This window comes from Macaca nemestrina, chromosome 1 (assembly GCF_043159975.1).
Source record: "Macaca nemestrina isolate mMacNem1 chromosome 1, mMacNem.hap1, whole genome shotgun sequence".
Lineage (NCBI taxonomy): Eukaryota > Metazoa > Chordata > Mammalia > Primates > Cercopithecidae > Macaca > Macaca nemestrina.
This window is the reverse complement of record NC_092125.1, coordinates 230,351,801-230,376,150: the sequence shown is the minus strand read 5'-3', so window position 1 is coordinate 230,376,150 and position 24,350 is coordinate 230,351,801. Positions and strand designations below refer to the sequence as shown.

The window sequence follows — 24,350 nt, the reverse complement described above, 5'->3', positions numbered from 1 at the left end:
GTGAGGTGAGGTGAGGTGAGGTGCAGGTGAGGTGAGGTGCAGGTGAGGTGAGGTGCAGGTGAGGTGAGGTGCAGGTGAGGTGAGGTGAGGTGAGGTGAGGTGCAGGTGAGGTGAGGTGCAGGTGAGGTGAGGTGCAGGTGAGGTGCAGGTGAGGTGAGGTGAGGTGCAGGTGAGGTGAGGTGCAGGTGAGGTGAGGTGAGGTGAGGTGAGGTGCAGGTGAGGTGAGGTGCAGGTGAGGTGACGTGCAGGTGAGGTGAGGTGCAGGTGAGGTGAGGTGCAGGTGAGGTGAGGTGCAGGTGAGGTGAGGTGCAGGTGAGGTGAGGTGAGGTGCAGGTGAGGTGAGGTGAGGTGAGGTGAGGTGCAGGTGAGGTGACGTGCAGGTGAGGTGAGGTGCAGGTGAGGTGAGGTGCAGGTGAGGTGAGGTGAGGTGCAGGTGAGGTGAGGTGCAGGTGAGGTGACGTGCAGGTGAGGTGAGGTGAGGTGCAGGTGAGGTGAGGTGCAGTGAGGTGAGGTGAGGTGAGGTGAGGTGAGGTGAGGTGAGGTGAGGTGAGGTGACGTGCAGGTGAGGTGAGGTGAGGTGCAGGTGAGGTGAGGTGCAGTGAGGTGAGGTGAGGTGAGGTGAGGTGAGGTGAGGTGAGGTGCAGGTGAGGTGAGGTGCAGGTGAGGTGAGGTGCAGGTGAGGTGAGGTGCAGGTGAGTTGACGTGCAGGTGAGGTGAGGTGCAGGTGAGGTGAGGTGCAGGTGAGGTGACGTGCAGGTGACGTGCAGGTGAGGTGAGGTGCAGGTGAGGTACAGGTGAGGTGAGGTGCAGGTGAGGTGAGGTGCAGGTGAGGTGAGGTGAGGTGAGGTGCAGGTAAGGTGCAGGTGAGGTGAGGTGCAGGTGAGGTGAGGTGAGGTGAGGTGACGTGCAGGTGAGGTGAGGTGCAGGTGAGGTGAGGTGCAGGTGAGGTGACGTGCAGGTGAGGTGAGGTGCAGGTGAGGTGACGTGCAGGTGACGTGCAGGTGAGGTGAGGTGCAGGTGAGGTGCAGGTGAGGTGAGGTGCAGGTGAGGTGAGGTGCAGGTGAGGTGAGGTGAGGTGACGTGCAGGTGAGGTGCAGGTGAGGTGAGGTGAGGTGAGGTGCAGGTAAGGTGCAGGTGAGGTGAGGTGCAGGTGAGGTGAGGTGCAGGTGAGGTGAGGTGCAGGTGAGGTGACGTGCAGGTGAGGTGAGGTGCAGGTGAGGCGCCATGCCTGGCCTTGGCCCCACCTTCCTGGCTAACGCTCACCCCTTTCCCTAGGCTCCTACCTGTCCCCACATCCACCAAGGAGGGCTGGGCGGCGGTGGGCCCAGCCCCTCACAGCCACAGAACTCTGGATCACCAAAGTGCTGAGGCCTCAAACTAGACAGGAAGTGGAGGGATTGGGGATGTTCCCTCGGCAAGAGGGTGCCATGTAGAACGTAGAAACGGGGACTCTAAAACGCCCTTTCAGGAATGGACACAGAAACGTGAGCGCTTTTGGCACAAGGGTGAGTTTGAATATCTTTGTTTAAAAGGTTATTTTTTTTAACTATAGCATGAGAAATACATGCCATTATTTTCAAATATATAAAAACATCTTCAGTAGGTTCCACACAGAATTTTGGAAAGCTAAGCTGGACTCGGAGCAGGTCTGCTGCTCCCCAAGGCACTACCCTTCGAAGGAAGGTTTCCACCACCTGGCTGCAAAACGGAAAGGAGAAGGCCTGTTTCCAAAAGGTCTCCACACCCCTTTGGGCAGAAAACAGCCGCCGTTCATTCCTGCGCTCACATCCAGAGAGGAAGCCTAGATTCAGGCGACAAGAACAGAATATGGGCTTCTCATACCACACACATATATTTCCTATTTCTCTGGAATGGTGCTGTGTCATTACTATGCACAAAATCAGATTCTTCAAGAAAATTGTTTTTTAGACCGAGCACGGTGGCTCACGCCTGTGATCCCAGCACTTTGGGAGGCTGTGGCAGGTGGATCACGAGGTCAGTAGTTCGAAACCAGCCTGGCCAACATGGTGAAACCCCGTCTTTACTAAAAATACAAAAATTAGCCGGGTGTGGTGGCGCATGCCTGTAATCCCAGCTACTCAGAAGGGTGAGGTAGATGAATCACTTGAACCCAGGAGGCAGAGGTTGCAGTGAGCCGAGATTGCACCACTGCACTCCAGCCTGGGTGACAGGGCAAGACTCTGTCTCAAAACAAAAAAAAATGTTTTTAAATACTGGTGTAATTACCCCAAAAAAGGCCTAAGGAGGCCTGCAGTCTGCCTCATGCATGCCACATTCAGTCTTAACAGCTTCACCAGCCCTCGGCCCTGTTTGCCACAGAAAAGCTGAAACCGCAGGTTTCTGGGTCAATTTACACTGTCCAATCCCTGACCTGCCCTCTTCCTGAGACAGCCAACCAGAGGCCTCCGAGGTCCTGCCAAGGGAACTCTGAGGGGAAGAGCATCTCTGCGGCCGGCGCGCAACACAAAACAGCTAAGCAAGCCCAACTTGTGTCCTCGGTCTGAAGTCACATCCTGAAAAGCCTGGTCGCACCAGAAATGAAACACACATGGTTTCCCAATGCTTCCTGTTCTGAGTCTCCAGTGAGGACAAGATCGCCAGAAGGTTCTGTCTCCCTCTCTCAGTAACAGTGAGAAGAGAAACAGGCAACTGGATATTGGGCAGGATCTTGGCTCCAGCCTCGGGTTGGTTCACGGAGCTTCTGTCTTCACCACGGAGGCCTCTGCCGATTCGCAGGGCAGGGCCACAGCTGACCGGCTCCACCACGACTGCTCCGCGGCCGCGGCCGCCCGGAAGGCCCTGAGGAACTGCTCTTTGGTGATTTCAGGAGGTTCTTTCCCTGCACATTTGCACAGATTCAGGATAAAACCCAACACATCGGAGCCAGACAGTATTCTTGTTGGGACATGTGAAGGGGCCACTGGCCTCGGGGTGGGACACTGGTCCTAGAGAGACCCACCTGCCCCTCTTGGACAAGCCCAACCCAGGTCCCGGAATTCTGTTCCACCTCCCTGGTTCCCAGTCACCCCCAGGACTGACAGAGGGTAGAAGGCGTCCTATCTCCAGGACACGTGGTATCCACTAGATCTCAGGAGTTCAGAAGTAGTCATCATTTTATAAACCTCGGAGTTCTAGAAGATTTCTTAGGACATGCCAGGCAACATGGTACATGCACAGAACCCCAAAGGAGCGTCTCTCAGAATCTTCCTCAAGTATAAGCAACGCAAATGATCACTGAGATGGACAATTTCAAATCTGAACCCAGTATCTGGAATGCAATTTTCCACCTGAAATTGGCATATCATCTGCACTGACTGCAGCCTGGAAGGCATCTACCCGTTGATCATCGGAACATCCCGGGTTCCTCCTGAGAACGTCACCCACCTTTAAGGGTTCTGACAAAGTATCTGAAGAGCTCTCGATACGAGTCCTGGTAGCGGCTAGCCTGGGTCTGGGAGCCAAGGGACAGGGACGTGCCCCGCCCAGTGATGCCCAAGGGATTCTGATTCTCCATCTGCAGCGCACCTTGGGACCCACGCACCTGGGAGCCATTGCAAGACAGGAGTTAACCAGGCCGAGCACAGGAAGTGGGGAGGGGAAGGGGATGACTGAACACCACCAGAGCTTTTGCTGGTGGGGGTGGGGCGGGCAGGTGACACATGACGCAGGCCTTCCAGGACCGTCATTATCACTTCCCATGGCACACCGTGACCAACACCAGCTTTCCATGTAATGGCCAAGGAAGCACAGGCTTCTATAGAGCAACAGCCAATGTAAAGGAAAGCCACCGTCGTCACAAAACAGCTCCTGGAGGCCCAGAGGCCAGAGAACGAACTCTCTTCAAAACCTGAAGACGTGGCTCTCACCAGAAAACTAAAACGAATATTTACCGAGCACTGACTATGCACAAGGTGTGCTGCATGTGCTCCGACTGGGGATGGCCAGGTGATGACCTCTATTTAACCAGCAGGATCAACCCGGCTGATGACCTCTATCTAACCCGCACAATCAACCCAGCTGAGGGTGGCCGGGTGACGACCCCTATCTAACCCGCACAATCAACCCAGCTGAGGGTGGCCGGGTGACAACCTCTCTCTAACCCGTACAATCGACCCAGCTGAGGGTGGCCGGGTGACGACCCCTATCTAACCCGTACAATCGACCCAGCTGAGGGTGGCCGGGTGACGACCCCTATCTAACCCGCACAATCGACCCAGCTGAGGGTGGCCGGGTGACGACCCCTATCTAACCCGCACAATCGACCCAGCTGAGGGTGGCCGGGTGACGACCCCTATCTAACCCGCATAATCGACCCAGCTGAGGGTGGCCGGGTGACAACCTCTCTCTAACCCACACAATCAACCTGGCTGACGACCTCTATCTAACCCATAGAACGAACCCAGCTTTTCACAGTGGACTGGCGAGGGGTGGAAAAGGGCAGGGGGTCACCTCCAATCTCTGGTCACAGCTGTCTGTACGGTGCTGGCTGACGTCCACGCTGACCACAGCCCCACAGGGAAACTTCATGCTGATCATAACAGTGCCTGCATCTTTTAAGGCGGCTATATCTAAGCAGAAGACGACTGTGGATGATACAAAAGTTAATTTAGGCAAATTATAAACTGCTTTGTTTGGTTTTTTGAGAGTCTTGTTCTGTCGCCCAGGCTGCAGTGCAGTGGCACGATCGTGGCTCACTGCAACCTCTGCCTCCCGGGTTCAAGCAATTCTCCTGCCTCAGCCTCCCAAGTAGCTGGGATTACAGGCGTCCACTATCACACCCAGCTGATTTTTTTGTATTTTCAGTAGAGACGGGGTTTCACCATGTTGGCCAGGCTGGTTTCGAACTCCTGACCTCAAGTGATCCCGCAGCCTCAGCCTCCCAAAGTGCTGGGATTACAGTGCTAGGATTACCACCACATCCAGCCTGAACTCACCGCTTTAACTGAAGCAGTGGACGAAAGGCATAGCCAAGCAGTTTCACAGAAACTGGTCCTTAACAGAAAATTAACTCTAAATTGTTCCAAAATGGGTCCCTGAGAGGCATGGGGACGCTGCCCAGCAAGCGGTCCAGTTCCGTGTTTGCTAAGCTTCTACGGCACCGGCAGTCCCAGGCCCAGGCACCTTCTGGACCCTGGGGGTACAGCCATGAGCCTAGCAGAGCCAGTCCCCATGTCCCCACCTGGGGAGCAGGCCCCAGACAGGTACTTGTCTGGCCTTCTGAGGAAGAGCGAGAAGTAGACAAGAAGACAGTGGGGTTGCGGGGGACGGCACCTGCAGGCCTGAGGCAGGAGATAAGGGTCTGGAGGCAGGGAACCTAAGGCTGTTTCCCAACAATTCTTTGAACTATATGGAAGGGAAAACCCTAACTTTACACTCCTAAGTAACAAAAGGCCCAGAGGCTACTGCCTTTGCAAAGCCCTTCACCTCTTCTGCCTGGCAGATGGGAAACTGGCTGTCTGCAACAAATCAGACTGACTGCGGGTCAAGTCTTCGTTTGCAACTTTGTGACTTCAGTTCAGCCTCTGAATGGTCCCAGTCCACACCGATCAGACTGACTGCAGGCTGAGTTCTAGTTTGTGAACAAGGATAACTTTGTAACTTCACCCTAGCCTCTGACTGGTTGCTTTTTGCAACCACTTCATTGACATGAGGTGAGCACGAAGTGGCCAATGGGAAACTTCTAGCCGGTATTTGGGTCCCAGAAGATTCTGGATCCAGGCCCTAGAGCTGCTGCTCAGGCCACTCCTACACTGTGGAGTGTGTTTCATTTTCAATAAATACCTGCTTTTGTTCTTTTGTTGCTTCATCCTTTCTTTGCTTTGCTGGGTGTTTTGTCCAATTCTTTGTTCAAAACACCAAGAACCTGGACAATGTGCAGTCCAGACCCTCGACCGGTGACAGGCCCGCGGGGTCGGTGGAGACCATGGCCTCCACCTGTGCTCTGGAGGGCTCAGAGCAGGCAGGCACCTGGTCCAACTGAGGTCTTACAGAGAAGAGATTGCAGGCAGATGGCCACAGCCAGGATGAGGACATGGCTGGGATTGGAGTGGTGGCCAGCGGAGCAGGGTGGGTGGGTGAACTTTGGGCGGATGGGGGAGGTGATGCCAAAAGGGGGTGCTGACGAGACAGAGTGAAGCAGGTGCTGAGAAGAGTCAGCGCTGGCACCAGCTGGGCCTGGACTTGCCCGAGTACACAAAGGGTGGTGTAAGGGGTACCACGTCAGTCCTGGTCCAAGCCTCAGGACGTCTGAGTGTTTCCGCTTTGGTGCCCTGAGGCCATCAAATGTGTGGCCATGCTGCTGTGGGGACCTGAGGAGGCATGGGGACGACACAGAAGAGAACCCAGGTGACAGCAGGGCCTGGCCCTGTGACCCTGGTGGGGCTGTTCCAGGCAGGCCGCTGACCACCTGGCTGTAGTCACATGAGTGACCACTGGGCAGACCAAAAGAGGGACTCCAGCCAAGCCCAGTTCAAGCTGCAGAATCCTAACTACCCAGTGGCTGTTGTTTCAAACCGTGACGTGTGCGCGTGACGTGTGCGCGTGACGTGTGCGCGTGACGTGTGTGTGGTGTGTCATAAAGCAACAGATAACCTGTCCTCTGCAGCAGCCCTCAGGACCCACCCTGAGCTTCTGCTGCCAGGCCAGGACCTGGGAACCAGCACCCCCAGCCCCGCCTTCACCTGGAGATCCCTGATGATCTCCTAATCTGTGTGCATCCCAGCCTGGCTGTGCTTCCGGCCAGAACTGTGTTTATTCACCTTCGCAACCTTAGAAACTATAGGGGGCCTGTCACATCGCAGGGGCTGGAGAAGTGGTTACTAAAACAGTGACTTTCAAAGTTCATCAAACATGAAATACTTCCTGCATGATGCCTTTCAACCTCGGGAAACGCCTGAGGGGTTCAGTGACGTGACCAGTTAGTCATCTTTTTTACATGTGCTCCACGTTACTTTATCTACTCCCCAAAGCTGAGAGTCGGGGAGGAATCCTGAACAGGGGCCCCAGCCTGTGCTACATTTCAACCAGCCTCGGTGGTCACAGGAGCACCTTGCAACAGTGAAGCCCACTCTTACCTGGGCAGAAGGCATGTCCCAGAGAAAACAGTGTCCGAAGTGGCCTCCCCCAGCAACACGCATGTGGCATCCACGTCGTGCACAGCAGCGTTGTAGAAAATCCCACCTGGACACAAGGGAGGGTGAGCTCTGGCTTCTGGTCTTGAGGGAAGCTACTGGCGAGAAGCACTGGAGGTTTCTGGGTCACTGTGTCCACGTGACATGGACACAGACGCCACAGCGCCATGCATTCCCCCAACAACGCGGATGCCCACCTGCCCTCTTTAGGGAAGCCGGAGAGGCTGCTGGGAACAGGCTGCTGATGGCGGTGATCCCGTGGATCCTCCCCAGGGCGTGGCCGACACAAACTTGCTTGTGCAAGAACTGGAAAGCCGGATCAAAGCGCCCGGGAGAGGAGCTGGGAAACGAAGCAGGCGAGCCCATTCCTCGAAGCCCATTCTCTCTGAGACGCGTGGGCACGGGGACAGCCAGCTGAGCTCCTGAAGCCAAATTCGACACCAGAGTCCCTTCTGGGCCACGTCCCTCAAAGCCCTTTTGAAAGCAGGTAAACTGATGCCCGCGACAGCCATCGTGCCCCGGGCAGGAGCCAGAGCAGGAGGCAATCAGCGCCACTGAGAGCCCTTCAAACACCAGCCCTGCCACAATGACCTATCTATTTACTCGTTTCTCATCTGTCCTCCTCTCCAGACGGTAAGCTCCATGCGGCAAAGGCCACGCGGCCTTACTCACCAACAGATGCCAACCCAACAAGGTGCCAGCAACCAGGGGCCACCCAGACTCCAGTCAGTGGCCAGTAATGTCACCCATATAATCTGCGGTTTGCAGACGATGGAACTGCTCAGGAGTTCTCCAAGGCACCCACATAACCGAGCTGGCAGTTGACAGAGACATAACTGAGAACCAGCAGGACCCACTCAAAATCTGCACCCCTGCACACCCCGCTGTCACCAGGGCTTTAGAACAAGACCAGCAAATGAGAAAAATCAGTGGCAATACCTATTTCCCTCTTCTGGAAATGAGAATCTCATTTAGAGATTGCGGGTTAACTTTTTTTAAAAAACAAAGTACCCTGAGTATTTTGCATAGTTTTATTTGAAAATGAAGGAAAAAAATCACAAGGAAACTGTCCTTACTTGTAAAATCCACAGACCAAAGGCTTTCCACGTCCGTCAGCTTCGTCGAAGCAGGACTGGGCGGCCTAACAATTCAAACTCGGCAGCCTCTCGCAAAGCACCCCCTTCCCTAGAAACCGTAAAATGAAAACCAAGAGGTCACAGCTCCGAGAAGAGAGCATCACAGACCAAAAGTCCCAGCTTGCCCCTAAGCCTGGTAGCTGCCATTCAGATTCTGATTCCTGGTGACACAATGAGTCAGGCACACTAACAGGAACACGTTCATCTCAAACCTGTAACTACAGATATAATTTTTTTTTTTTGACATGGTCTCGCTCTGTTGCCCAGGCGGGAGTACAGGCGTGCAATGATCACTCACACCGCAGCCTCAGGCTCCCGGCTCCAGTGATCCTCCTGCCTACCTCAGCCCCCGTAGCTGGGACCACAGTGCACACCACCATGTCTGCCTACCTCAGCCCCCCGAATAGCTGGGACTACAGTGCGCACCACCACGCCCAATTTACTTATTTTTTGTAGAGACAGGGTCTCCCTATGCTGCCCAAGCTGTTCTCAAACTCCTGATTTTAACCGATCCTCCTGCCTCAGCCTCTCAAAACGCTGGGACTACAGGTGTGAACCACTGCGCCCAGCCCAGATGTAATTCCTATCAGTATTCTTCGAACTTGAATAATATACAGATACCTTTTAAAGGAAAGCAAAATTCTCATCGTTCCCCAGTGTTGACTTCAATTATTTTGAACATAGTGCTACTTAAATATGTATAAACATAAAATCAGGTATCAATTCCTTTTATATAACTATTAAACCAAAAATCATATATTAGATTAAGAATAAAACCACAAAACAAAGTAAATCCAAATCCATGCTTATTTGATGTGAAGATGATGTTCTGCTGCAACTAACCAGCCCCAGCAGAGCATCTGTGCCCCCAACAGCCTCCACGTAGTTGTTTCGGAGACCAGGGGCCCCACAGAGGACTCCGATTCCCCCTCACGCTTCCCTATTCAAATTGCTGCAGATGCCTTCCTGGGCTTCAGGGCATCACTCACAACACAAGGCCAAGACAATGAAAGTGTATTACTTGATACAGGTGGGTCAACAGACACCGCTTTGGTCACTGAATTACATGGCTCTGCTGGCTGTGAAGTGGCTCAGTTACACTTCACAGCCGTGTAATTCACTGGCTGTGAAGTGTAACTGACCATGCTCCATGAACATAGGGACCAAGTGGGGACCTGGGGAGCAGAGAAAAGCCAGGGTCTGTGACTGAGTGTGCTCCGTGAACCCAGGTACCAAGTGGGGACCTGGGAGAGGAGAGCCACGGTCTGTAACTGAGCATGCTCTGTGAACCCAGGAACTGAGCATGCTCCGTGAACCCAGACACTGAGTGGGAAGCAGGGGAGTGGAAGGGAGCCAGGGCTGGGTCCCAGCATCTCTAGTCTAGATGGCTCCATTCAAATGACCAAAATATGTGCCTAGTTTCTTTCTTTTAGATTACCAGATGGAAATGCCAAATTATGACCTGTTTGTTGAGAACTTAACAGATCTCAAAGGACACCATCAATGTCTTGGAGGCTGTCAACACCCATTTGAGAAACGCTACGTCCCATTTTGTATTTAAGCCTTCCTGTCCCTAATTGGCCAAGAGATCAGTCACTAGAAGTGGTGGCACCTTCAGAAGAAGTGATGTCAAGTAATTTTCTCTGCTTGTGCAACACAAACCTATCTGCGGCCTTGTGGAAGGATCTCCTGAATCATTTCCAAAAATTCTTTCCCACAAGTAACTGTCAGCCTGTAGTTCCTAAATAGGTTATTACTTAGGAGCCTAAGCAAAGTTCCTTTTATGGAATATTGCAATATTTTGCTTAAGATAAAAATAAGTTACAATGACTTAAGCTTCTACCTCAGGAAGCCAGATCCCAGGTCAGCAAACCAGAGCCAGGTCTGTTTCTGTACATCCTGGGGAGCTAAGAAAGGTTTTCAAATTTTTAAGGATCAGTTCCTATTCTGCACAGACAGTTCCAGGAAACTGGAGGAGGAAAATGCTTCCCAACTCAGTCTGTGAGGCAAGCATTTCCTTTTTTTTTTTTTTTTTTTGAGACGGAGTCTCACTCTGTCGCCCAGGCTGGAGTGCAGTGGCCGGATCTCAGCTCACTGCAAGCTCCGCCTCCCGGGTTTACGCTATTCTCTTGCCTCAGCCTCCCGAGTAGCTGGGACTACAGGCGCCAGCCACCTCGCCCGGCTAGTTTTTTGTATTTTTTAGTAGAGACGGGGTTTCACCGTGTTAGCCAGGATGGTCTCGATCTCCTGACCTCGTGATCCGCCCGTCTCGGCCTCCCAAAGTGCTGGGATTACAGGCTTGAGCCACCGTGCCCGGCCAACGAGGCAAGCATTTCTTTGAAACCAAAACCAGGTAAGGCCATTACAAAAAAAGAAAACTACAGACCGATATCCTTCATGAACACAGACACAAAAATTTTTAATACAAAATTAGTGTCAGGCCTCTGAGCCCAAGCCAAGCCATCGCATCCCCTGTGACTTGCTCGTATAAGCCCAGATGGCCTGAAGTAACTGAAGAATCACAAAAGAAGTGCAAATGCCCTGCCTCGCCTTAACTGATGACATTCCACCACAAAACAAGTGAAAATGGCCGGTCCTTGCCTTAAGCGATGATACTATCTTGTGAAATTCCTTTTCCTGGCTCATCCTGGCTCAAAAACTCCCCCACTGAGCACCTTGTGACCCCCACTCCTGCCCGCCAGAGAACAACCCCCCTTTGACTGTAATTTTCCTTCACCTACCCAAATCCTATAAAACGGCCCCACCCTTATCTCCCTTCCCTGACTCTCTCTTTGGACTCAGCCCACCTGCACCCAGGTGATTAAAAAGCTTTATTGCTCACACAAAGCCTGTTTGGTGGTCCCATGACATTGCGGTGCCCTGACTCGGATCAGGGGACCTCCCTTGGGAGATCAATCCCCTGTCCTCCTGCTCTTTGCTCCGTGAGAAAGATCCACCTATGACCTCTAGTCCTCAGACCAACCAGCCCAAGGAACATCTCCCCAATTTCAAATCGGGTAAGCGGCCCTTTTTTACTCTCTTCTCCAACCTCTCTCATTATCCCTCAATCTCTTTCTCCTTTCAATCTTGGCGCCACTCTTCAATCTCTCCCTTCTCTTAATTTCAATTCCTTTCATGTTCTGGTAGAGACAAAGGAGAAACGTTTTATCCGTGGACCCAAAACGCCGGCGCTGGTCACGGACTGGGGAAGGCAGCCTTCCCTTGGTGTTCATTGCACGGATGTTCCCTTGGTGTTCATTGCACGGATGCCTCTCTGATTACTCACCCACGTTTCAGGGGTGTCTGACTATGCTGCAGGGACGCCGGCCTTGGTCCTTCACCCTAAGCAGCAAGTCCCGCTTTTCTGGGGGAGGGGCAAGAACCCCAACCCTGACCCTCCCTGTCTCTACCCCTGCTCTGCTTTTCTGGGGGAGGGGCAAGAACCCCGACCTCTTATTTTTGCGCCCTGACCTCTTATTTATGTGCCCCCTCTTATTTTTGCACCCCGATCTCTTATTTTTGCGACCCAATACTTTATTTCTGCTCCCCGACCTCTTTCCTGCTTTTCTGGAGGGCAAGAACCCCTGAACTCCTTCTCTCCGTGTCTCTGCTCTCTCTTTTCTCTGGGCTTCCCTCCTTCACCATGGGCGACCTTCCACCCTCCATTCCTCCTTCTTCTCCGTAGCCTGTGTTCTCAAGAACTTAAAACCGCTTCAACTCACACCTGATCTAAAACCTAAATGTCTTATTATCTTCTACAACGCCGCTTAACCCCAACACAAACTCAACAGTAGTTCCAAATAGCCAGAAAATGGCACTTTCAATTTTTTCCATCCTACAAGATCTAGATAATTCTTGTCATAAAATGGGCAAACGGTCTGAGGTGCCTGACGTCCAGGCATTCTTTTACACATCGGTCCCTCCCTAGTCTCTGTTCCCAAAGCAACTCGTCCCAAATCTTCCTTTTTTCCCTCCCGCCTGTCCCCTTAGCCCCAACCCCAAGCGTCGCTGAGTCTTTCTAATCTTCCTTTTCTACAGACCCATCAGACCTCTCCCCTCCTCACCAGGCCAAGCTAGGTCCCAATTTTTCCTCAGCCTCCACTTCCCCACCCTGTAATCCTTTTATCACCTCCCCTCCTCACGCCCGGTCTGGCTTACAGTTTCTGGCTTACAGTTTCCTTCCGAGACTAGCCCTCCCCCACCTGCCCAGACATTTCCTCTTAAAAAAGTGGCTAGAGCTAAAGGCATAGTCAAGGTTAGTGTTCCTTTTTCTTTATCCGACCTCTTCCAAATCAGTTAGCGTTTAGGCTCTTTTTCATCAAATATAAAAAACCCAGCCCAGTTCATGGCACGTTTAGCAGCAACCCTGAGACACTTTTCAGCCCTAGACCCTGAAAGGTCAGAAGGCTGTCTTATTCTTAATATGCATTTTATTTTATTACCCAATCTGCTCCTGACATTAAATAAAGCTCCAACAATTAAATTCCGGCCCTCAAACCCCACAACAGGACTTAAGGAACCTCGCCTTCAAGGTGTACAATAATAGAGTAGAGGCAGCCAAGTAGCAACTTACTTCTGAGCTGCAATTCCTTGCCTCCACTGTGAGACAAACCCCAGTCACATCTCCAGCACACAATTCCGAATGCCTGAACCACAGCTACCAGGGGTTCCTCCAGAACCTCCTCCCCATGGAGCTTGCTACAAGTGCCGGAAATCTGGCCACCGGGCCAAGGAATGCCCACAGCCCGGGATTCCTCCTAAGCCGTGTGCCATCTGAGCAGGACCCCACTGGAAATCGGACTGTTCAACTCGCCAGGCAGCCACTCCCAGAGCCCCTGGAGCTCTGGCCCGAGGCTCTCTGACTGACTCCTTTCCAGACCTTCTCAGTTTGGCAGCTGAAGATTGACGCTGCCACACCTCCTCGGAAGCCTCCTGAACCACCACAGACGCTTTGGGTAACTCTTACAGTGGAGGGTAAGTCCGTCCCCTTCTTAATACGGAGGCTACGCACTCCACATTACCTTCTTTTCAAGGGCCTGTTTCCCTTGCCTCCATAACTGTTGTGGGTATTGACGACCAGGCTTCTAAACCTCTTAAAATTCCCCAACTCTAGTGCCAACTTGGACAACATTCTTTTATGCACTCCTTTTTAGTTATCCTCACCTGTCCAGTTCCCTTATTAGGCCGAGACATTTTAACTGAATTATCTGCTTCCCTGACTATTCCTAGGCTACAGCCACACCTCATTGCTGCCTTTTCCCCCAGTTCAAAGCCTCCTTTGCTTCTTCCTCTCATATCCCCCCACCTTAACCCACAAGTATAGGACACCTCTACTCCTTCCCTGGCAACCGAACACATGCCCATTACTATCCCATTAAAACCCAATCACCCTTACCCTGCTCAACGCCAATATCCCATCCCGCAGCACGCTTTAAAAGGATTAAAGCCTGTTACCACTCGCCTGCTACAGCATGGCCTTTTAAAGCCTGTAAATTCCCCTTACAATTTCCCCATTTTACCTGTCCTAAAACCAGACAAGGCTTACAGGTTAGTTCAAGATCTGTACCTCATCAACCAAATTGTCTTGCCTATCCACCCCGTAGCGCCAAACCCATATACTCTCCTATCCTCAATACCTCCCTCCACAACCCAGTATTCTGTTCTGGATCTCAAACATACTTTTCGTTACTATTCCTTTACACCCTTCATCCCAGCCTCTCTTCGCTTTCACTTAGACTGACCCTGACACCCATCAGGCTCAGCAAATTACCTGGGCTGTACTGCTGCAAGGCCTCACGGACAGCCCCCATTACTTCAGTCAAGCCCAAATTTCTTCCTCATCTGTTACCTGTCTCGGCATAATTCTCATAAATACACACTTACTCTCCCTGCTGGTCGTGTCCGGCTAATCTCCCAAATCCCAATCCCTTCTACAAAACAACAACTCCTTTCCTTCCTAGGCATGGTTAGTGCAGTCAGAATTCTTACACAAGAGCCGGGACCATATCCTATAGCCTTTCTGTCCAAATGACCTTACTGTTTCAGCCTAGCCCTCATGTCTGCGCGCAGCGGCTGCCACTGCTTTAGAGGCCCTAAAAATCACAAACTATGCTCAACTCTCTACAGTTCTCATAACTTCCAAAATCTATTTTCTTCCCCCAACGATTGCTTAGGACAATGCTTATGCTAATAAGGTAGCTAAAAAAGCAGCCATCAAAAGGCATCAGATCCCATCGCTCAGGACAATGCTTATGCTGCTAAGTTAGCTAAAAAAAGCTAAAAAAAGCAGCTAGCATTCCAACTTCTATCCCTCAAGGTAGTTTTCCTCCTTCACATCGGCCACTCCCACCTACTCCCCCGCTGAAACTTCCACCTATCAATCTCTTCCCACACAAGGCAAATAGTTCTTAGACCAAGGAAAATATCTCCTTCCAGCCTCACAGGCCCATTCTATTCTGTCGTCATTTCAATAACCTCTTCCATGTAGGTTACAAGCCGCTAGCCCATCTCTTAGAACCTCTCATTTCCTTTCCATCATGGAAATCTATCCTCAAGGAGATCACTTCTCAGTGTTCCATCTGCTATTCTACTACCCCTCAGGGATTGTGCAGTCCCCTCCCTTTCCTACACATCAAGCTCGGGGATTTGCCCCTGCCCAGGACGGGCAAATTGACTTTACTCACATGTCAGAAAACTAAAATACCTCTTAGTCTAGGTAGACACTTCCACTGGATAAGTAGAGGCCTTTCCCACAGGGTCTGAGAAGGCCACCGTGGTCATTTCTTCCCTTCTGTCAGACATAATTCCTCGGTTTGGCCAGTTTTGCCTCACACAGGGTCTCTTCTTCCTCTCTGGATCCCCTACCTACATGTGTCTACCTGCTAATTGGACAGGCGCATACACACTAGTTTTCCTTACTCCCAAAATTCAATTTGCAAATGGAACCAAAGAGCTCCCTGTTCCCCTCATGACACCAACACGACAAAAAAAGGTTATTCCACTAATTCCCTTGCTGGTCAGTTTAGGACTTTCTGCCTCCACTATTGCTCTCGGTACTGGAATAGCAGGCATTTCAACCTCTGTCATGACCTTCCGTAGCCTGTCTAATGACTTCTCTGCTAGTATCACAGAAATATCACAAACTTTATCAGTTCTCCAGGCCCAAGGTGACTCTTTAGCTGCAGTTGTCCTCCAAAACCGCCAAGGCCTAGACTTACTCACTGCTGAAAAAGAAGGACTCTGTATATTCTTAAATGAAGAGTGTTGTTTTTACCTAAATTGATCTGGCCTGGTGTATGACAACAAAAAAAAACTGAAGGATAGAGCCCAAAAACTTGCCAACCAAGCAAGTAATTATGCTGAACCCCCTTGGGCACTCTCTAATTGGACGTCCTGGGCCCTCCCAATTCTTAGTCCTTTAATACCCATTTTTCTCCTTGTTTTAATTGAACCTTGTATCTTCTGTTTAGTTTCTCAATTCATCCAAAACCGTATCCAGGCCATCACCAATCATTCTATACGACAAACGTTTCTTCTAATGACCCCACAATATCACCCCTTACCACAAAAATCTTCCTTCAGCTTAATCTCTCCCACTCTAGGTTCCCACACTGCCCCTAATCCCACTTGAAGCAGCCGTGAGAAACATCGCCCATTCTCTCTCCATACCACCCCCCAAAAAATTTTCGCCTTGTTTTATTTTTCTTATTAATATAAGAAGGCAGGAATGTCAGGCCTCTGAGCCCAAGCCATGCCATCGCATCCCCTGTGACTTCAGACTTGCTCATATAAGCCCAGATGGCCTGAAGTAACTGAAGAATCACAAAAGAAGTGCAAATCCCCTGCCTCGCCTTAACTGATGACATTCCACCACAAAACAAGTGAAAATGGCCGGTCCTTGCCTTAAGCGATGATATTATCTTGTGAAATTCCTTTTCCTGGTTCATCCTGGCTCAAAAAGTTCCCCACTGAGCACCTTGTGACCCCCACTCCTGCCCGCCAGAGAACCCCCCTTTGACTGTAATTTTCCTTTACCTACCCAAATCCTATAAAACGGCCCCACCCTTATCTCCCTTCCCTGACTCTCTTTTCAGACTCAGCCCACCTGCACCCAGGTGATTAAAAAGCTTTATTGCTCACACAAAGCCTGTTTGGTGGTCTCTTCACACGGACGCACATGACAATTAGCAGACCAAATCCAACAATGTAGAAAAAAAATACGACAATATGATCAAGTGGGGCTTATCACAGGAATGCAAGGTTGGTTCAACATCAGAAGATCAATCATTTATCATCTCAACAGATGCAGAAAATGCACTCACTGAAGTCAACATCTATTCATAAAAAAAAAAAAAAAAACTTTTGGCAAATTAGGAACAGAAAGTGAGTTCCTCAACCTAATAGAACGTATGTTAACTCAGACCTATAATGAAAGGCTGAATGCTTCCGCCCTAAGATTGAGAACAAGACAAGGCTCTTATAACTCTAATTCAACATCACATGGCAGGTCCTCACCAGTACAATTAGGCAAGAAAGAGAAAGCCACACTGGGAAGGAAGGAAGGGGAGGGCAAGAGGGAGGGAAGGAAGAAAGGACGGATGGAGGGAGGGAGGAAGGACGGGCAGGTGAGAGAGAGAGTAAAAGTAAGAAAGTAGTCACTATTCACAGGAAAGATGATCACCAACATAGATCACAAGTCTATGACAATGTAAGAAATCTAATAAATGAGCTTAGTGAGGTCACAGAACCCAAGGTCAGTATATAAAAGTCAATCATATTTCTAGATAGTAGCACTAAACAACTGGAAACAGAAAATTAAAACAGTACCCCCTTTTTTTTTTTGAGACAGAGTCTCGCTCTGTCACCCAGGCTGGAGTGCTGTGGCCGGATCTCAGCTCACTGCAAGCTCCGCCTCCCGGGTTCCCGCCATTCTCCTGCCTCAGCCTCCCGAGTAGCTGGGACTACAGGCGCCCGCCACCTCACCCGGCTAGTTTTTTGTATTTTTTAGTAGAGACAGGGTTTCACCGTGTTAGCCAGGATGGTCTCGATCTCCTGACCTCCTGATCCGCCCGTCTTGGCCTCCCAAAGTGCTGGGATTACAGGCTTGAGCCACCGCGCCTGGCCAACAGTACCACTTTTAAAAGCACCAAAATAGGCCAGGTGTGGTGGCTCACACCTGTAACCCAGCACTTTGGGAGGCCGAGGCGGGCAGATCACCTGAGGTTGGGAGTTTGAGACCAGCCTGACCAACGTGGAGAAACCCTGTCTCTACTAAAAATACAAAATTAGCCGGGCATGGTGGCTCACGCCTGTAATCCCAGCACTTTGGGAGGCCGAGGTGGGTGGATCCAACTCAAAAAAAAAAAAAAAAAAAGCATCAAAATAACAAACATAAGATCTGGACACTGAAAAGTACAAAACACTAATCACAGAAACCAAAGATGACCTCAATAAATGCAGAGATGTGGCAACTCTGTGAAGATGTCCATTCTTCCCAGGCAATTCTACAGATCCAATGCAACCCCAGCTGAAATCCTAGCAGGATGTTAGTTGTAGAAACCAACAAGGGGACTCGAAAACATATATGGAAGGACAAAAGTTCTAGAATAGCCAAAACTATTTTGAACAAGCTGGAGGACTCCCACAACCTCATTCCAGACCCAGCAGACAGCAACGGCAATCAAGTGGAGGTGGAACTGGTGAGAGGGCAGAGGGCTCCGTGGAGGAACAAGAGGCTGATTCTGGACACAAGTGCCAAGGCAGCTCTGAGGAGGATGGAGTCACCTCCACAGCACCCCAGTGTCTGTAACCAACTGCCCTCAAAGCAGCTGTGCTGTCCTGGCCCCGGGCTGTGGCTCTCAAAACCAACAGTCCCGGCAGCAGCCTCCTGCTGCCTGCGTTCCTGGACACGGCAGAGGTGCATTCTGCGGCCACCCCACCTACAGCCCCGTCACCAGTCCTTCCAATGATCCTCTCTGCAGTGGTTCACCTCAGCAGCTTCTGCTTCCCACACTGCTGCCCCCTGGAACCGACACAAAGGTCAAAGAGCATGGGAAGTCTCCAAGAGACAGAGCTGCACGCCTGCATTCACAGCATTACTCACACAAGCCAAACAGCGGAAGCAACCCCGGCGTCCACCTACAGACGAGTGGAGGAACAAAGTGTGCTATGTCCACAGCACGATGACTCTTCAGCCTTAAAGAGGTAGGAAATGCCGCCACACACCACCACACAGATGAACCCTGAGGGCTCTGTGCTGAGTGAAATAAGCCAGTCACAAAAGGACAACAATCGCACAATTCCTTTTCTGTGGGGTCCCTGGGGCAGTCAAATCCAGAGTCAGAAAGTAGAGGCCGGGCGCGGTGGCTCATGCCTGTAATCCCAGCACTTTGGGAGGCCAAGGCAGGTGGATCATCTGAGGTCGGGAGTTCAAGACCAGCCTGACCAACATGGAGAAACCCCATCTCTACTAAAAATACAAAAAATTATCTGGGCATGGTGGTGCATGCCTGTAATCTCAGCTACTTGGGAGGCTGAAGCAGGAGAATCACTTAAACCCGGGAGGCAGAGGTTGTGGTGAGCTGAGATTGCGCCATTGCACTCCAGCCTGGGCAACAAGAGTGAAACTCCATCTCAAAAAAAAAAAAGAAAGAAAGTAGAATGGGGGGCCGGGCGCGGTGGCTCAAGCCTGTAATCCCAGCGCTTTGGGAGGCCGAGACGGGCGGATCACGAGGCCAGGAGATCGAGACCATCCTGGCTAACACGGTGAAACCCCGTCTCTACTAAAAAATACAAAAAACTAGCCGGGCGCGGTGGCGGGCGCCTGTAGTCCCAACTACTCGGGAGGCTGAGGCAGGAGAATGGCGTGAACCCGGGAGGCGGAACTTGCAGTGAGCTGAGATCCGGCCACTGCACTCCAGCCTGGGCGGCAGAGCGAGACTCCGTCTCAAAAAAAAAAAAAAAAAAAAAAAGAAAGTAGAATGGGGGTCACCAGGGCTGGGGGAGGGAAAAAGGAGAGCTGCCATTTAATGGGTCAGGAGTGTCAGTTTGGGAAGATGGACGGGGCGGTGATGCCTGCACAATAGTGTGAACTTAATGCCATGGAAACTCTACACTTAAAAACGGTACATTAGGCCGGCGTGATGTCCAGAACTCTACGCTCAAACATGGTACATTAGGCCGGGCGTGATGGCTCACACCTGTAATCCCAGTATTTGGGGAGGCCAAGGCAGGTGGATCATGGCGAAAAAAGAGATCAGATTGTAACTGTGTCTATGTAGAAAAAGGAAGACATAAGAAACTCCATTTTGATCTGTACTAAGAAAAATTCTTCTGCTTTGAGATGCTGTCCATCTGTAACTCTTGTCCCAACCCTGTGCTCACAAAAGCATATCCTGTATGGAATCAAGGTTTAAGGAATTTAGGGCCGTGCAGGATGTGCTTTGTTAAAAATGTGTTTGTGAAAGTCATCGCCATTCTCCATTCTCGATTAACCAGAGACACAATGCACTGTGCAAGGCCACAGGGACCCCTGCCCAAGAAAGCCTGGGTATTGTCCAGGTTCCCCCGCACTGAGACAGCCTAAGATATGGCCTCATGGGAAGGGAAAGACCTTATAGTCCCCCAGTCTGACACCCACAAAGGGTCTGTGCTGAGGAGGAGGAGTGCAAGAGGGAGGCCTCTGTGCAGTTGAGGTAAGAGGAAGGCATCTGTCTCCTGCTTGTCCCTGGGAATGGAATGTCTCGGTGTAAAACCCGACCATACATTCTATTTACTAAAATAGGAGAAAACCGCCCTATGGCTGGAGGTGAGACATGCTGGCGGCAATACTGTTCTGCTGCTCTTTACTGCGCTGAGATGTTTGTGTAAAGTTAAACATAAATCTGGCCTACGTGCACATCCAGGCACAGCACCTTTCCTTAAACTTATTTATGACACAGAGTCTTTTGTTCACACATTTTCCTACTGACCCTCTCCCCACCATCACCCTATAGTCACACCGCATTCCCCTCACAAAATAGTAAAGATAGTGATCAACAAATACTGAGGGAACTTAGGGACCAGCGCCAGTGCAGGTCCTCACTTGCTGAGCGCCAGTCCCCTGGACCCACTTTTCTTCCTCTATACTTTTGTCTCTGTGTCTTATTTCCATTTCTCAGTCTCTCATCTCCACCTTGCAAGAAATACCCACAGGTGTGGAGGGGCAGGCCTCCTTCAGAATCACTTATGCTCAGGAGTTCGAGATCAGCCTGGGCAACATGATGAAACCCCATCTTTACAAAAAAATTTAAAATTTGCCAGGCGTGGTGGCACACGCCTGCAGTCCCAGCTATTTGGGGCGGCTGAGGCAGGAGGATTGCCTCAACCTGGGAGGTTGAGGCTACAGTGAGCTGAGATTGTGCCACTGTACTCTAGTCTGGGTGACAGAGCAAGACCTCATTTCAAAAAAAAAAAAAGTACATTTTATGTGGATTTTACCACAATTAAACCAAAACAGTAACAGATAACAGACACACAAAATGATTGGCGTGGTGGCACGCGCCTGTAGTCCCAGCTACTCTGGAGGCTGAGGCAGGAGAATTGCTTGAACCCGGCAGTGGAGGTTGCAGTGAGCCGAGATCGCACCACTGCACTCCAGCCTGGGGGACAGAGTGAGACTCCATCAGAGATTGGGAGACGCCAGATTCTAGGTGTATAAAAATATAACATATAAAGTTGGGGAGGCCATGTTAGTTACCTTTTCTACTTAACTTCTTGTTTTTATTCCCCAAATGTCCTGAAGAACAAACTCTCCCTTCCCCAGTATGATACCAATTAGCATTCCCAGGAGCCCACATCTTCAAGAACACAATCCAGGAATGCTAACCAGACCACATGGCCCTTCCCAGACTTCCCAGTAGCTTTTCCTTTCATGCAAACCCACCAGACACCGGGCCACATCAGCGGACAGGTACTGCCCACTAGAAACACAAGTGTGTGACCATGAGGGTGGACAGAGTGGCCCGGCCCGTACCTGCTCGGAGAGCATGCATCATGATTTCAGAAGTTGCCTCCAGCGGAGAGCAGACAGCTACTCCAGAGACGCTGCAGGAATAAAGCGGAATGTTAAGAGCGTGCTTTGAGACCTAGAACATTTCAAAATCCATGCTGCTAACACCACTCTATAAACCATCTCAGGCACGAGAATAACACAAGAAAAAGGCCTCAACAAAGCAAATTGTGAAAACATTTCCAGTATGACTTACTTCAGAATTTAACTTGCTAATTTTGAGGAATAAAATACAGATTCCAGCCAAGTCACAGAATAGGCTTCTGTGAGTCAAATTCTATTAAGATCCTCAGGGTCAGGTGCAGGGGCTCACACCTGTAATCCCAGCACTTTGAGGTTTAGCTGAGGCAGGAGGATCCCTTGAGCCCAGGAGTTCAAGACCAGCCTGGGAAACATGGCAAAAACCAGTCTCTAGAAAAAATACTAAAAAAAATTAGCCAAGCTTGGTGTCACACACCTGTAGTCCCAGCTACTCAGGAGGCTGAGGTGGGAGGATCACTTGAGCCCAGGAGGTTGAGGCTGCAGTGAGCTGTGATCGCACCACTGCACTCCAGCCTGGGTGACAAAGCAAGACTCTTTCAAAAAAACGATCCTCAGAATGAGTCTATCTCCCCTTCCTCAGCCTACAGAGGTCAGCCTCAGGTGTGGGCTGGACAGGAGCCCGGGGATTTCCGAGGACTGTGATCTCCAGGCTGGCCACACAGGTGCATGCAGTTCGTAAAAACACACCAACTCGGGCACTTTGCTGTGTGTCTCATGTATGAATGTGCACACTCTGTGAATGTGATACCCAAGTGAAGTGTGCAAACCTGCCTAAAGCAGATGCCACACAAGATAACCGAAAACTAAAATTTGCAGGCCAGGCGCAGTGGCTCACGCCTATAGTCCCAGCACTTTGGGAGGCTGAGGCAGGCAGATCACGAGGTCAGGAGATCGAGACCATCCTGGCTAACACGGTGAAACCCCATCTCTACTAAAAATACAAATTAGCCAGGCGTGGTGGCGCACGCCTGTAGTCCCAGCTACTCTGGAGGCTGAGGCAGGAAAATCGCTTGAACCCGGGAGGCGGAGCTTGCAGTGAGCCGAGATTGTGCCACTGCACTCCAGCCTGGGCGACAGAGTGAGACTCCGTCTCAAAAAATAAATAAAATAAATAAATAAAATAAAACTTGCCAACTTTCCAAAAACACACACAAAGCGATAACATTCACGAACACTCTTCTGCAGTGACAATGGGCTTTGCTGAGATACAACACTGCCCAGCTGATACGTTCAGAGCCCTCCACGTACATTAACAAGCTGGGGTCAAACTCTCCTCTTACTACGCTATTAAGAGCATGTCCAAACCTGGACATGCCAAAGGTGAGCCAGGCCTGTCCCGTGAGCAGCACTGGCCAGCTCTGCGAAACACCAGGCAGTGCCCAGCCCAGGCCTGAACACAAGGGCTGCACCTGACCCCAGGGCTGGGTGGCTGCCCTGGAGCCCGTCTACTTGCTGTGGGCCCGTCTACACCCTGTGGGTAGCAAGTATAGATATTGCTCCAGCTGCTGGAGACACTGCTCCTGAACAAGATAGACATGTCACACCCAGCTGCTCGAGTGAAGGGAGGAAGCCAGGACCCCATCGCAAAGGTTGTACATTCAAAATATCCCAAATCCAGCCACACTGCTGCCCTGGTCCAAGCCCAGTATGCCTCATTGGCCCCACAATACCCCTCACTGGTGTCCCTGCGTCCTTCTCCTCCGCCCCCTGAGTGGCTTTCAAACCAAACCAACCCCTGGTGGCTTTCAAAGCCTCTGGGTCACCCCCAGGCTCCTTGAGCCTGGGACCTCATTGCCCAGCCCTCACCCTGAGTTCACTCCATTCCTGCCGGTACGGCCACTCGGCTACATCAAGGCCTGGAGAAGACTCAGTGTCCTCTTTGTAGATGTGCTCATCCCCAGATACCCCCATGGCCACCTCACTGACCCACCTAGGTCCCTGCTCCAATGCCCCCTCCTCGGAGTCTTCCCCAGCCATCTCACCTAAAACAGCGCTCCCACCAGCCTCCCTCTCCCGACGGCGTGAGTTCTCTCCACAGAGTTTATTGCTACTGATGTATTGAGATCTACTCAGCTGCCTCTGCACCCGATTCAGCAGCACAAGGATGGGGGCTTTGCAGCATTCAGAGCCATTTCTCCAGCCCCCAGGACGGTGCCCGGCACACAGCAGGTGTTCAGTGAACCTCTGCTGACAACTGAAACCGTACCGCTGGTCGTTGAGGACAATGTCCGCATCCTGTTCCCGAACCACTCTGGTGTTGGCCAAATGCTCAGCTCTGAAGGCTCACTCCACGCCACACAGCTGGTCCTCCACCACATACAGCAAGCAGCAGCCGTTCTCATCCACCACACTCGGCAGCAGTGCTGGGCTCCCAAAGCCCACCCCAAAGACGGCCAGGCCAAGGTGGTCGGCCACCCTGGCTCCAAAGTCATGACAGCATCTCAGGCCTCCTCCACGGAGCACCCTATGGGAGGGAGGCTTCGGAAAATCTCTGGCTGGTCCGCTCTGAGGGCACTGCTGGTGTCTTTACTTGGAAAGCAGAAAACACTGAAAGGTGGCCGGTGGAGGTAGATGGTGTTGCATCCTCCTGGGCAGACAAGTCGCTTGTGGTGATGCTGATGGCAGTAGGGTTGACAGGGAGCAGAGACGTGCAGCCCACGGCGGGAGGAGGTACCATGCCAATGCTGGGACTGCCTGAGAGAATGAGCTGGGGCTGAGGCTGACGGGGCAAAGGCTGGTGGCGAGGGTGTGCGTGAAGGCCGGTGGCAGTGAGATCCGAGGCGGCCGAGCTGGACAAAAGACACATTCAAGCCGGGCGCGGTGGCTCACGCCTGTAATCCCAGCACTTTGGGAGGCCGAGGCGGGCGGATCACAAGGTCAGGAGATCGAGACCACGGTGAAACCCCGTCTCTACTAAAAATACAAAAAAAATTAGCCGGGCGCGGTTGTGGGCGCCTGTAGTCCCAGCTACTC

At 51.3% G+C, this 24,350-nt stretch overlaps 1 protein-coding gene across 1 annotated transcript; it reads right to left on the bottom strand.

The window, feature by feature from the left end:
- Positions 1 to 1,150: 1,150 nt before the first annotated feature.
- On the bottom strand, positions 1,151 to 24,350 carry LOC105496670 (putative TP73 antisense gene protein 1). Its single transcript, XM_071067514.1, is given in 7 exon segments — positions 1,151 to 2,860; positions 3,406 to 3,562; positions 4,471 to 4,589; positions 7,095 to 7,200; positions 23,584 to 23,642; positions 23,645 to 23,852; positions 23,854 to 24,350. Coding segments are annotated over 7 exon segments (1,128 nt in total). The 5' UTR covers positions 24,184 to 24,350; the 3' UTR covers positions 1,151 to 2,711.